Source organism: Muntiacus reevesi, chromosome 3, assembly GCF_963930625.1.
Source record: "Muntiacus reevesi chromosome 3, mMunRee1.1, whole genome shotgun sequence".
Lineage (NCBI taxonomy): Eukaryota > Metazoa > Chordata > Mammalia > Artiodactyla > Cervidae > Muntiacus > Muntiacus reevesi.
Window position 1 is genome coordinate 89,732,178 of NC_089251.1, and position 15,983 is coordinate 89,748,160.

Consider the following 15,983-nt stretch of genomic DNA (forward strand, 5'->3'; position numbering starts at 1 on the left):
GGCCAGTTTTCTCCTCAAGACATTTTCTGAATTCTAAAGCTATACAGCTGAGGAAAATAATGGTCTAAGCCAAAACCTTTCAAAAGCAAAGTAAGATTTCCTGCAGTTTCACAAAGTTTCAGAAAAAACTCACTAGTGGGAGTGTTCATAAGAATCACAGGTGGCAGCTTGAAAGTTCTTGAGGGATAAATGAATTGATATCGACAATCTCCAATCACAGTTTTTACTGTTAGCAATTGCTGATCTGGGTAAGGCACCTACTCAGGGTACTTGCCAAATTTTAAAACTGTAAAAAGCAGGAAGCTGAAGAGCTAAGTTTATATGAAAAGTGGAAATTTCCACAGTCCTCTTGGTACTGAAGAGACAATAATGTGCCAGGCTCTCATTAAAAGCTCTGAAGAACCACATCCTAGCAACAAATGTAAACCAAAGGTACAATACAACTGCAACCCAAGCTCAATCCAGATCAGTTCAAAATTGGATTAAGGCGATGAAGTTCAAACCACAAACGACCCACTCACTTTAACTACTTAGTAAGGGAAAGGATGAAACAATTCTGGTGGCAGAAGATATTATCTGGAACATCTATCAAAATATATTTTAAAAATAATGTCTACCATATACCAAAAATTGATAGGAAGAGATAAGACCAAATGACTGATAACAGCAACAATAAAACTGAGAAACAAATCTAACCAATATGTAGATGAATTACATGTAGTGAATTACATGTAGTGAGAAACAAATCTAACCAATATGTAGGTGAATTACATGTAGTGAATTACATGTAGTGAGAAACAAATCTAACCAATATGTAGGTAAATTACATGTAGTGAATTACATGTACATAAATATTTTTAAAACAACTTCAGAGGAGTAGGATCAAGACAGTGGATTAAGAGAACATGGAGCTCATATCCCCCCAAGAAAATATCAAAAATACAAGTCAAAAAATTCTCACTGAAAACAAACTGGAAACTGACAGAAGAAACCTAATAGGAAAAAGGTTGGAAGAAAAATACACAAGTAATCAGGAAGGATGAAGAAAATGATGGGGTTGGGCCCTGTGTTCCTGGGAGGTGACTCAGAGTAAAAGGGAGAATACGTGTGTGGACAGCTGCCCAGGGGAGTGAGCAGTGAAAGCCATAAATTAGATGCCCAAGTCCGGGGTCCTGTGCAGGAGAGACAAGCTTTCTTGGCTGGTTTGAGGGCCACTGGCACTACTGGGAGGGCAGGGAGAAGTCTGTAGCCCACTCACGAGGAGCACATTCATACCCCAAGACAGCGTGGAAAGAGGTAAGCTCGACAGGCTGCCAGGTTTCCCACAACCACCTCAGTGCGTGACTCAGCCCGAGCTGAGCCAGTGCACCATGGCTATTCACTCCACATCTCAGCAGGGTATTAAATCTGGGGTGGTCATGACCAGGGAGAAAACTCGATCTTGGGATGCAGAAGCAACCTGGTCTTTTGGTGGAGACTGGGGTGGGGGGGTCATTGTTGATGCTTACTCAAGCAGAGCATCACAAGCAACCCAGATCTCTGATGGTGGCACTCAAGCATAGCTCACCTCCTGACACACGCTGAGTCAACACACGCAACAACACTATAATGTGGTTCCCGAACAGGGAGGGGAGCTGGGACAGAGGGCAGTGATCAGCTGTGAGGGACAAAGAGGACTTGGACCTGCGGCTGAGTCAGAGCAGAGTAAGGGAAACAAACGTGGGATCCCATACAGGCAGCGCATTAGAGACAGTGTAAGCCTCTGCCTATAATCAACACAAGCCAAGGGCCCCCAAGGACCCAACTGACTTCAGCAGTTCCTACCACCCAGGTATGGCTCCCAGGGTGGAAAAAAGGGGAAAGACACAGTTAAAGGGACAGAGCTGGCCCAGGCCAGGTCCTCAGGGCTTCTGTTCCAGGAATTTGGAATCAGACCCCACCCCCATAGGGTGTTGATGGCCACTGGGCAAAGGGGAAGCCCCATTTCACACCCGGCACAGACTTCAGCTCCTCCCTCTGGAGCCTCACTCTCTACCAAGCTGATGCTATCAGCACACCCTGAGGAAAGTTATCAATGTGACTTGTTTCCCATCAAATGCAGCTCTCACACCAAACGCACACAGCACACATCGGGTTGCTGCCACGTGGAACACCCCTTCAAGATCACAACAGGTAACTCTTTCACCTAAACTCATGGAAACAGATAAGTTAAGCAAAACGTAAAGGCAGAAGAACCATTCTCAACTGAAAGAACAAGAAAACACACCTGAAAAAACAATAAAACATAAATAAATAATTCATCTGATAAAGAATTCAAACCATTGGTTATAAAAAATATTCACGGAATTAGGGAACAGACTATATCTACACAGTGATAACTTTAATAAAAAATTAGAAACTGTTTAAAAAGACCCAATAAGAAATGAGGCATTCAATGGTTGAAATTAAAAACACACTAGGAAAAATGAAGAGCAAAGTAAATGATACAGAGGAACATGTAAGTGACCTGGTAAAATAAAGGAGATCATCCAATTCAAACAGTAAAAAAGAAAAAAAAAAAGAGCAAATTGTAAAAACTCAAAACAGTCTGAGAGTTCTCTGGTATATAGAGTTCTCTGGTACTATAGAAAAATCAACAAAACCACAAGGGAAGATACAAAGGGAAGAAAAAATGAACAGAGAAGAACTATAAGAACAATCAGAAAATAAGTGACAAAATGGCAGTAACTATATACCTATCAATAATTACTTTAAGTAGCAGTGGACAAATGCTCCAATCAAAAGATATAGGGTGACAGATTAAATGAAAGAGAAGACCCTTCTACATGCTGCTTAAGAGATTCACTTCAAAGTAAAATACACAGATAGAAAGAATGTGAGGAAATGAAAATGGTATTTCATGCAAAGAGAAATAATAAGAAACCCAGGGTAACAATACTTGCTTTAGATGAAACAGACTTTAAAACAAAGGCTATAACAAAACACAAAGAAGGGTATTATTCCATGATAAGGGGATCGATACAAGACAAGGATATTATATGCATTAATATGCACACCCCAAGGGTATCTAAATATATGAAGCAAATATTTACAGACTTGAAGGGAGAAACTGACAATAATACCATAACAAAAGGGGACTTTCACACCTCACTTGTTCCCTTGTGGCTCAGTGGCAGAGAATCTGCCTTCGAATGCAGGAGACATGAGTTTGATCCAGTGTTCTTGCCTGGGAAATCTCATGGACAGAGGAGCCTGGCAGACTATAGCCCATGGGGTTGCAAAAGAGTCAGACACACCTTAGTGACTACACAACACCTCCCTTACCTCAGTGAACAAACATTCTAAACAGAAAATTTATCATGTAACAGTGGTCTTAACTGACACATTTGAACAGTTAAAAGCTATTGACAGGACATTTCATCCAAAAGTACCAGAATATACATTTGTCACGTACAGATGAAACATTCCCCAGGTCAGATCGCATGCTAGGCCAAAAAATAAGTCTGAACAATTTTAAGGAGATAGATAGTATATCAACCATCTTCCCCCATTACAATTGTATAAAATTAGAAATCAATTACAGGAAGAAAAATGGGAAAAGCACAAATGTGAAGACTATATCCTACTAAAAAACCAACTAATTGAAGAAGAAATCAAAGAGGAAATCAGAAAACAAGTTGTGATAAAGGAAAATGGAAACACAAAAGTCCAGAAATCTATGGCATGCAGAAAGCAGTTCTAAGAGAGAAGTGTACAGTGGTGCAGGCCTTTCTCAAGAAATAAGTAAAACCTCAAATAAAGTACCTAACCAATCACTTTTTAAAAAATTAGAAAAAGATAAACAAAGTCATCAGAAGGAAGGGAATAATAAAGATTAGAGAGAAATGAATAAAACAGAGATCAATAAACAATAGGGAATCAATAAACAAGAGGGAAAGAGGAAGGGGAAAGACAGAAGAAAGGGATTAAGAGACACAAACTACTGTGTATCAAATAAGCAACAAGGATATACCATATAGCACATTTGGAATTATAGCCATTATCTTAGAGTATAATCTGTAAAAACACTGAAACACTATGCTGTAAAGTTGAAACCAATACAATGTTAACTTTTCTTCTGGCTATGCTGTGAGAAATGTGGGATCTTTAATTCCCCGTGAGGGATCAAACTCGTACCCCCTGCATTGGGAGCAAGGAATCTTAATCTCTGGACCACCAGGGAAGTTCCTAAAATAATACTGCAAATAAATTATACTTCAATTTTTAAAAGGCTGTGATACATATGCTCAAGAAAATAGAGAAAAGATAGACAAATTAGAAAAATCTTGGAGAATTTTACCAGAGAATTTGAGGATGTTAAAAAAAATTAAATGGATATTATAGAATTAAAAGATACATATCTAAAATTCTAACTCCTAATTTTCTATTTTATTTCCACCAAGGCATCCATCACGTGTTGTACTAATTACTTTGAAGTTAGGAGGGATAGATAAGCAGACATAATATTACGAATCATTTCCAGAATAAACAAAATGCAAATGTCAATGAAAAAAAGAAGTCTCAGAATAAGATGGAAGAAGTCTATAAATCTTGTTAAGGGATAATTATAATGTGAGATTTTATACCCATAGCTTCCTAGCTAGTTACAGCAGAAACAAACATCTTTCACCAACCTAGATTTTCAGAAATCTTTTTTCTATATGACGGACAAAATAAAAGCAACTGTCACTTACAGGAAGGTGTGTGAATACAGCAAAGGTGCTACGTAGAAAGGCAATGAGATCCACGAGATAATCACTGGCTTTGCTGCCCAAATCTCCTGTCATCCAGTCATAGTCAGCCAGCTGCAGGAATTGGTCAATCTTCTGATTTAAGTTGGTGTAAATCTCTTCTTCAGCTGCATGTCTGGCATCCTATGAAATATGAAATTTTAATAATCATTCAGAATTGCATTACAAACAAAGCAGAAATTTCTGCTTGGAAACATCTCAAACTAAGTAACATAATTGAGAATATCAAGTAATATTATAGTCGCCATTAATTTTTCTTTTTTCCAAAAGCTCAGTAGAATCTTTTCTATTTTGTGTCTGCAAGACAAGCTATTATTTAGATTCACCAAATAAGAAATTGCCTTCACTACCCTCAGCTATCTGCATCCTTTTTACATCAAACTACACTCAACCATCTATCAAACAAACTATCAAAACTATACTCATTCTCAGGATCCTGTTCTCTTCTCTTCCAGGATTCCAAGAACCTCCCTCCTGACAATACCAACCTCTCTTAAAATTGCTAGTATCTTCACTTTCCTTATCATAGGTTTCCTGAAGTTCCAAATTTAATGCTGTTTGTTTCCACTAGTTACTATCCCACCTTTCTGGATTCTTTATAATGAAGTTTCTTCAAAGATGGGTACACATTTCCAAAAATTACCAATTTCAGGACTAATTAACAATAGTCCTGAAAAGTGCTTAAACAATAGCAAAGAAATGTTCCTAAATCAAGTTAAGTTTGAGAAACCCTATTTAAAAGAGTTGTGATGTACAGTGGCATATAAAAGGTGCTAAGAAGTGTCATGGAACTAAAGCTCCAAGAAAAACATTTTTAGGGCAAAACAGTCTAAACTGATATGCTAACAATCCATCAACATAGATTGGTCCAGGGTAATTCGCCAGGCTACCATATCTAATATTCATTTTTCAGGCTGATCTTACTTGACCTTCCTCTGTTAAACATTCTCTGCTGTAACCCTGTTCCTTTTTTGGCTTTCAGGACAAAGTTTTTCTTTTACTTTTCTGGCCTCTAATCCTCTCACTTTTGCTGAGTGATTTCATCACTTCCTATGCCTTTCACTATCTCTGTCCAAATCCATTTTTGTTAAAGACACATATATCTGATTGTTTCCTGCATTATGGTTCACAGAAATTTTAATTTTATTCTAGGTCCAGGACTTGAAGAACTATAATCTCCACTCTCATCTGTTCATTTCAGTTCAAGGCACAGATCTAAGCAACATATTAGATTCCACTGATTCTTCCATAGTCGGTCCCTATGTCCTATAAATTCTAGCCTCCAAATTTTACACTAATTCATAACCTCTTCTCCATTTTCACCTTTTTAATACCTGCATAATTTTGCAAGGTATTTACATACTCTGATATAGGCATTGACTATGTTTACTTATATGAACAGTTACAAGAACATTTCTCTGATTACTTGCTTATTTACTTACTTGTATGACAATCTAATATGATCCTTGAATTCCCATTTTACTAAATTTTCTTTTAATAAACATTATTTTCTAGAAATTTTGACTTGAAGAAAATTTGAGCAGAAAGTACAGAGCGTTTACAGATACTGCACCCCTGTCTCCCTCCTACTGTTTCCCCTATTTTAAAAAACCCTTGAGTTAGTGTGGAACATTTGTTACGACAGATGAACCAATATTGATATTTTATTATTAACTAAAGTCTATAATTTGCATCAGGTTTTACTATTCATGCTATGGGTACTTACAAATGGATAATGCCATGTATTCACCATGTATTCACCATTACAGTCAGAATCATACAGAAGAGTTTCCTTGCCCTAAAAATCCACTATGCTCTGACTATCCCTACCTTGTTTATCCCCCAAATCTTGGAAATAATTGATCATTTTACTTTCTCCAAAATTTTAACTTTCTTGAGTGTCTTATACTTAGAATCATGTATGTAGCTTTTCAAATTGCCTTATTTTACTTAGCAACGTGCAGTTAATTTTCCTCCAGGTCTTCTGTGGCTTGATAGTTCACTCCTTTTCATCACTGAAAAATGTTCCATTGTCAGGATGCATCACAGTTTGTCTATTCATTCACCTAATGAAGGACATCTTGGTAGTTTTCAAGTGCAGGCAATTATGAGCAATGCTGCTGTGGCCATTCATGTGTAAGTTTTCGTGTGGATTAAGACTTCAATTCACCCCTTACCAAGGAACATGACTGATGAATTGCATGGTAAGACTATTTCTGTTTAGCCTTGTAAGAAACTGACAAACTGTCTTCCAAAATAACATTACCATTTTGCATTACCGGAGGAGACGGCTGGATGGCATCACCAACTCAATGGACATGAGTCTGAGCAAGCTCTGGGAGTTGGTGACGGACAGGGAAGCCTGGTCTGCTGCAGTGCACGGGGTTGCAAAGAGTCAGACACGACTGAGCAACTGAACTGAACTTTGCATTCCCACCAGCAATGAATGAGAAAGCTGCTACTGCCCTAGAGGTTGTTGTCACCATTTTGGGTTTCAGTCATTTTAAGAACTCTACATGGTATCTAACTGTTGTTTTAATTTATATACCCTTTCCAGGCTCTGGTGTGATATCTGTTCAGATCTTTCACCCATTTTTAGAGTGAACCCATATTAAACCTAGTTTTAAATTTGGTTATTGTTGAGCTTTACCAGTTTTTTTTTTAATCTATTAGATATTTTTTTGGATTTATTAGATACGACTTTTACAAATATTTTCTGATTGTCTTTTCATTTTCTTAACAGTGTCTTTTCTACAGCAGCTGTTTTTCATTTTAATGAAGTCCAACTTAGTATTCTCTTTGATGGATCATGTTTTGGTTGTTGCACCTTAAAAGTTTCATAGTCAAACTCAAGGTCACCAACATTTTCCCTTATATTACCTTCTAGGAGTTTCATTGTGTTGTGTTTTACCTATAAGTCTGTGATCCCTTTTGTGTTCATCTTTAACTCAATTAACTCAAATTTTCTTGAGTTTAATTCAAACTGAAACTTTTTTTTCCCAAGAGACAGGTGATATATATGTATACTTAGAGCTGATTCACATTGCTGTACAGCGGAAAACAATACATTTTATAAAGAAATCGTCCTCCAATCAAATTGTTTAAAAATTTCAGGAGAAAAACCGTCAAAATTTTAACTCAATTTTGAAGTGTAACGCCTGTGTCTAGATTTCTTTCTTTTTCTTTTGCATGTGAATGACAAGTTGTTTCAAAACCATTTATGGAAAAGCCTTTCATTTCTCCATTAAACTGACTTTACTCCATGTCAACAATCAATTGATTATATTTCTGTGAATCTATTTCTGGGCTACCTATTTTGTTCCCTTGACTGAATTTTTTTTTTTAATACCATTATCACATCGTCTTGTTACTGTAGCTTTACAGTAAATCTTAACGTCAAGGAATGTCAGTTCGTGAACACCACTCTTCTCTGTCAATATTGTGTTGGCTGTACTGGGTGTTCTGCATTCCCATATAAAATTCAGAAACAATCTGTCAATATCCACAAAATGATATTTGCTGGAATTTGGACTGGGATTGAATCTTTAGATTAAGTTGAAAAGAACTGACATACTCATAAAATACTAAATCTACTTATCCATGAATATTTATAAAATAAATATCTCCATTCATTTAGATCTTACTTTTTTGACTACTTTGTATCAGGGTTTTAAAGATTTCCTCATATAGATACTGTTTATTTTGTTATATTTACACATATTTTTATCCTACTTCAATGTTAATGTAAATAGTACTGCATTTTCAATTACAAACTCGTTATTCATTACTGATACAAAGACAGACCAAAGGACTTTTGTATATCACTTTTATAATCTGAACCTTGTTACAGTCTTTTATTACTCCCAGTAGTTTTTTTGTTGTTGTTAATCCTTTTATATTTTCTACTTTGTCAATTACGTCATCTATAACCGAGATCAGCTTTCTTTCAATCTTCCCAATTTGTAAGGGTATTCCCTGGTGGCTCAGTAGTAAACAACCCGCCTGCCAATGCAAGAGATGCAGCTTCGATTCCTGGTTTGGAAGATCCCCTGGAGAAAGAAATGGCAACCCATTCCAGTATTCTTGCCTGGGAAATCCATGGACAGAGGAACCTGGTGGGTGACAGTCCATGGGGTCACAGAGTTGGACACTGTGACTAAACAGCAATATCCCAATCTGTACATCTTTGATATCAAGGCTTACTGAGCAATGAAGAAGAATGGCACGAAAGAACAGCCTCGTCTTCTTTTTTCATGATTTTAACAGGAAAGTTTCTAGTTTCTCACCAGCAGGTTATGTTATTTGTAGAACTCATGCAGATGTTCTCCATCAAGTTGAGGAAATTTCCCCCCACCCCTATTAAAGTTAGCTGAGATGTTTTATTATGAATAGTTGTTGGATTCTGTCAACACATTTTCTACATTTACTGATATGATTCTATTAATCTAATTGTTCTTCTGTATACAGCCCATTGATGTGATGAATACATTACTTGATTTCTGATGCTGAATAAGTCTCAAAGACCTAGAATAAATCCCACTTGGCTGTCATGTATAATTCTGATACATCACTGGATTCAATTTAATAATGTTTTGTTGAGGATTTTACATCAATGTTCATGAGAACTACTGTTCAGTAGTTTTCCTCTCATACAACGTCTGGTTGGTATTAGGATAATACTGAACTTATACAATGAATTAGGGCTTCCCAGGTGGCTCAGTGGGAAAGAATTCACCTGCCAATGCAGGAGCCGCAGGAGATGTGGGTTCGATCCCTGGGTCAGAAAGATCCCCTTGAGAAGAAAACAGCAACCTACTCCAGTACTCTTACCAGAATAATCCCATGGACAGAGGAGCCTGGCAGGCTACAGTCATAAAAAGTTGGACATGCCTGAGCAACTGAGCACACATGATGCCTACAATGAGTTAGGTAGTATTTCCTCTGCTTCTACTTTCTAGAAAACATCATAGAGAAGGGGTGAAATTTCACCCTTAAATATTAGGTAGAATTCTTTCAGCTTAATTAGGATATAATTGAGAAGTTGCAAGATATTTAAAATGCACTACATAATAATTAAATACAGGGACACACTGCAAAAAGATTCCCCACATGAAGTTAACTAACACATCCATCACCTCACATATTTACTTTTTTCGTGTAAGAACATTTCAGTTCTACTCTCATAGCATGTACGCATGCTAAGTCACTGCAGTCATGTCTGATTCTTTGTGATCCTATGGACCATAGCCCACCAGACTCCTCTGTTCATGGGATTCTCCAAGCAAAGAATACTGGGGTGGATTGCCATGCCCTCCTTCAGGGGATATTCCCCACTCAAGGGATCTAACTCTTGACTCATGACTCTTGCATTGGCAGGTGAGTTCTTTACCACTAGCATCATCTGGAAGCCCCTATTCTCTTAGCAATTACCATTACTACAATACAGTGCAATCAACTACAGTCACATTGTTATACACTAGGTGCTCAAACTATTCATCTTTCAATTGAAAGTTTATATTCTTTTATCAACCTCTACTTCCGTCACCCAACAGTCCTGGCTATCATTTTTCTATTCTCTATTTCTACGTGAACTCGATTCTACATATAAATGATACCATGAAGTTTTTGTCCTTCTCTATCTGATTTATTTCACTTAGCATAATACCTTCCAGGTTCATCCATGTTTTGCAAGTGATCAGTGTTTCCTTCTATTTTATAGCTGAGTAATATTCCATTGTGTGTATGGTGTGTGTGTAATTTAGCCATTCATCCGTTACACACTTAGGTTGTTTCCAATCTTGACTATTTTAGTTAATGTTATTATGAACTTGAGAGTACACATAACTCTTCAAGATAATGATTTTGATTCCTTTGAAAAGACACCAAGAAGCAGACTTGCTGGATCATACAGTAGCTGTTTTTAATTTTTTGAGAAACTTCCATATTGTTTTCCACAGTGGCTGTATCAGCTTACATGCCCACCAACAGTATACAAGGGTTCCCTCTTCTCCAAATTTTGGCAACATTTGTCATCTATGTTTTTTTATTTTAATAAAAAGAAAGTTGACTTACAGTGTTATGTTAGTTTCTTATGTAAAGTGATTCAGCCAAATAAGTGTGTGTCTTTACACACACACATATATATATTCCTTTCCATATGGTTTATTCCAAGATACTGAATATAGTTTCCTGTGCTATGCAGTAGGACCTTGTCATTTACCTGTTTTATGTATTGCAGTTTGTATCTACTAATCCCAGACTTCTAATGTATAGCTCCCCCAGCCCCTCTCCCCTTTCGTATCATAAGTTTGTTTTCAATGTCTGTGGCTCTAGTTCCTGTTTTGTAAATAAGTTCATACAGAAAACTTTTAATTTGATGAAGTCACACTTGTTTATTTTTTATTTTATTGCCTTTTCTTTTGTTGTCAATTCCAAAAAATCACTTCCTATATCAATGTCAAAGAAGTTACTAAGTTTTCTTCTAGGAGTCTTGTGGATTCAGTCTTACATTCAAGTTTATAATCCATTTTGAGTCAATCTGTGTCTATGATATAAAATAGAGGTCCAGTTTCATTCTTTTTGCATATGACTATCCAGTTTTACCAAAACCACTTATTGAAGACACTGTCCTTTCCTCATGGTATATTCTTGGCCCTTTTATCATAAATCACTCGAGCATACATGTATGGGATCTCCAACCTGTTTCATTGATAAATATGTCTGTTTTTATACCAATACCATATTGTTTAGATTACAATAGCTCTATAATATAATTTGAAATCATGAGGTGTGATTCTCCCAGCTTTGTTCTTCCTCATGATTGTTTTGAATTTCCAGAGTTTATTGCACTTTCATACAGATTTTAATATTGATTTTTAAGTTTCTATAAAAATATCATACTATTAAAAATAATTATTTTGATAGGGATTGCACTGAATCTGCAGATCACTTTGGGTAGTTTGGATTTTTTATTGATAACAATATTAATTCTTCCAATCAGTGAACATGGAATATCTTTTCATTTGTTTGTGTTTTCTATACCTTCTTTCAACTGGGCCTACTGCTTTCTATTTTGAAAAGCCATTAACTATTGATTCAATTTCTTCAATAGATATAAGGGTACTTAGACCATCATTTTTTGAGTTTTGGTAAATTGTGTCTTTGAAATAATTTGTTCAATTTATGTAGACTGTCAATTTGTGGGTACAGAGTTGTTCATAATATGCCCTTGTTAATCTTAATCCACTGAATCACTAGCGATGGCCCCTTTTTTATTTGTGATATTAATAATTTGTGTCTTCTCTCTTTTACTATTGGTCAGCCTAACTCAAAGTTTATCAATTTTATTGATGTTTCTAAAAATCTGTATTTGATTTCATTGATTATCTCCTTTGCCTTTCTGTTTTCAACGATTTCTATTCTAACTTTCTTTTCTTCTAGCTATTTCAGATTTAATTAGTTCTTCCTTCCCTAGTTTCCTAAAGCAGAAGCTTAGACTATTGATTTTGAAATTTCTTATTTTCTGATTTATGTGATTAATGCTGTAAATTTCCCTATCAGCAGTGCTTTCACTGATGCCACAAATTTTAAGTTACACTTTATTTTGTGCTTCCCTGGTGGCTCAGATGGTAAAGAGACGCCTGCAATGTAGGAGATCTGCATTTCGATAGCTGGCTTGGGAAGATCCCTGGAGAAGGGAATGGCTACCCACTCCAGTATTCCTGCCTGGAGAATTTCTTGGTCAGAGGAACCTGACGGGCTACAGTCCATGGGGATCATACAATGTAGTCTGAAGTCCTTCTTAATCTCTCTTGAAAAAAAAAAATTTTGGACCTGTGTATTTTTCTGGTGTGTAGGTTCATCTCCAAATATCTGGGGATTTTCTAGCTACCTTTCTATTATTTATTTCTAGGGTTTAATACCATTTGGTCTGAGAGCAAGATTCATGTGATTTTTATTCTTTAAAATTTTTAAGATGTGTTTTAATACCCAGAACATAATCTGTGTTGGTGAATGTTCTTATGAGTTTTGAGAAGAATATGTATTATGCTGTTATTAGATGAAATATTCTATAAATGTCAATTTGATCCAGCTGATTGATAGCACCATTCAGTTAAACTACAGCCTTACTAATTTTCTGATAGTTACCTATCTGTCAATTGCTGATAGAGGGGTTTACTAAGAGATTTTACTAGGAAGAGATGTGGTCTTATATATGCTGTTGCTATTGTCCAGTTTCTAGGTCATGTCTGACTCTTGGCAACCACATGGACTGCAGTGAGCCAGGTTACTCTGTCCTCCACTTTGTTTCAGCGTTTGGTCAAATTCAAGCCCATTGAGTCGGTACTGCGAACTAACCATCTCATCCTCTGTCGCCCCTTCTTTAGCCTTTAATCTTTCTTAGCACCAGAGTCTTTTCCAATGAGTTGGCGTCTCACATCAGGCAGCCAAAGTTCTGGAGCTTTAGCTTCAGCACCGGTCCATCCAACAAATATTAAGGGTTAATTCCTTTTAGGATTGACAGGTTTGATCTCCTTGAATCCAAGTGACTCTCAAAGTCTTCTTTGGCACCATAATTTGAAAGGATCAATTCTTTGGGGCTAAGCCTTCTTTATGATCCAACTCTCACATCTGTACATGACTGCTGGAAAAACCATAGCTTTGACCATATGGATCTTTGTCGGCCAAGTGATGTCTCTGCTTTTTAGCATGCTGTCTAGATTTGTCATAACTTTCCTTCTAAGAAGCAAGGGTCTTTTAATTTCATGGCTGCAGTCACCACCTGCAGTGATTCTGGAGCCCAAGAGCATAAAATCTGTCTTCTATATTAATAAATACCTTTTTAAGTACTCATGCCTTTTTTCTCAGTTGACCTATTACAGTAGTGAATAATTTTATACAATTTTCTAGTACTAATCATCATTGCATTCATAACCTTAGTTTATCCCTATTTTCTATACACTTCCAGATTTTGATATTTTATTATTTATGATTTTCACATAATATTTGTCTTTAATTGTTCACGGCTTTTTGTGGTTTCTCTAGTTTTTGAATCATTGTTAAATTGACATCACAAAAATTAACCGAGATATTTTCCTTTTTTCTCTATAGTCTAGAGTATTTTAAATTATACAGAAGTAATCTGTTTCATGAAAGCATAAATGAATTCACTTATAAAATTATGTGACTCCTTCTTGTTTTCAAGTAATACTTAACAATATTTTCATTTCTTTCATAGTTATGCCAATCTTCTGTATTTTCTTATATCATTTATTAATCACACATTTTCTACTAGATCTAGAAATTTATTAGCAAAGAGTTATACAACATATTCTGGGGATATATTTCATTTCTTCTGATTATGAATTTCAAGTAATTGTGATTTATTTATTCCTTCCTTTTTTTTTCTTTTCTCCTTTCCTTTCTGCTCTTCATCCTTTTTTCAATCCTTCCTTCCTGTCTCCTTCTTTCCTTCCCTCCATTTTTTTTTTAAACATTTGTTTATTTATTTGGCTGACTCGGGTCTTAGTTGTAGTGCATGGAGCTAGCTTAGTTGCTCTGAGGCATAGAAGACCCTAGTTCCCCAACCAGGGATCGAAATCGCATTCCCTGCACTGCAAGGAGGGCTCCTGACAATTGGACCACCAGGGAAGTGTCCTTTCCCTTCTTTCTAATTAAGCAAAATATACAATTATTTTTTAAATTGTGACATATCCTTGCTTAAAGTCTCTCAAAGACTTTATTAGGATGAAATCCAAATTATCTATCATTATAAAGCAAAGTGCTTCACAAATTGATATTTAGCTACTTCTCTAAGTCATTACTACCCTTATTTGACACATAACATGTACAATTTTATTTCATTATTTCATCTTTGTACATGAAGTTGCCTCACCTAAAAATGCCCCTTATTCCCTCCTCATCCTTTCTCTGGATGCCTTCCGCAAGTCCAAAGATACTCCTGTTGGACACCTCCTACTGAGTCTTTTCTGGTAAGTCCTCCTTGAAGGTTTCATAGCTGGGATAAGTACCACTCACCTCTTCTAGATATGTCAAAGTTGATTTTCCTTAGAGCTCAAACCTCATACCTTTTCTTTGGTTGTTGCTATTCAGTTGCTAAGTCTGACTTAGCAAGAGTCTGACTCTTTGCGACCCCATGGACTGCAGGCTTCCCTGTTCTTCAGTTTTTCTCTATCTGTATTCAATTCCCAGCAGAAAGCCAGCTCCATGGTATTAAATACCATCTTTATATATATATGAGTTTTAAAATTTTATGTACAACTATGACTTTATCCTGTCAATTTAATATCTCTATGATAAATGACACTAAATACTTCAAACATAATATATTAAAAATGGAAATCTTGATTCTACTGCTACTCTCCAAACCTGTTATTTTCTCGCTGTTCCCTATCTTAGGTAATAGCATCACCACTCATCTAGTTTGCTTAGTTTAAATATCTTGGAATAATTTTTGACTCCATGCTTTCTCTTATAACCTCATACCCAATCTAGCAGTAAAACTTGCCATCTCTACCTTCAAAAATACTTCTTTACATTTCTATCCCTGCCACTATAGTCCAAATGATCGGTCTCTCTTACCTAGACTACTGTAATGACCTTCAAATAGGGCTCCTTCTTCCACTCTTATTGACCTATCCTATATTTTCCACATTGCAACCAGTGTTACCCATTATAAAATCAGGTTATCACCACCATTTCCAGTCTTCTTATGGCCTCACATTTCATTTCAAAAAAATAAAAAATACTTATTGTGGCCTAAAATCCAGAAATCATATGAGTCCTAACAATCTTGTCTCTTACCTTGAATACGTAATACCTTCTACTATACTGTAGCTTCTGACATGCATGCATGAGTGCCTGCTAAGTCACTTCAGTCTTGTCTGCTCTTTGAGACCCTATGAATTGTAGCTTGTCAGGCTCCTCTGTCCATGGGATACTTCAGGCAAGAATGGGTTGCCATGCCCTCCTCCAGGGGATCTTCCCAACCCACGTCTCCTACATCTCTTGCTTTGGCAGGTGGGTTCTTTACCACTAGAAACACCTAGGAAGACCTAACTCTTGACTAGATTGCTTATCTATCAGAAATCCAAGTGATTCAATTTCTGATTTTATTCAGATCATTTCTTTTTCTTTCTAGTTCTTAACACTACCTGATATTATATTAAATTT

At 36.3% G+C, this 15,983-nt stretch overlaps 1 protein-coding gene across 2 annotated transcripts in view; it reads right to left on the reverse strand.

Moving 5' to 3' along the window:
- Window positions 1-15,983, reverse strand: part of EXOC6B (exocyst complex component 6B) — a 669,652-nt gene that overhangs the window by 246,144 nt on the left and 407,525 nt on the right. For both annotated transcript variants that reach the window (XM_065929532.1, XM_065929531.1), the window contains exon 18: window positions 4,734-4,913. In XM_065929532.1, coding sequence (XP_065785604.1) covers window positions 4,734-4,913 — 180 coding nt within the window. The remainder of the gene's footprint in view (window positions 1-4,733; window positions 4,914-15,983) is intronic.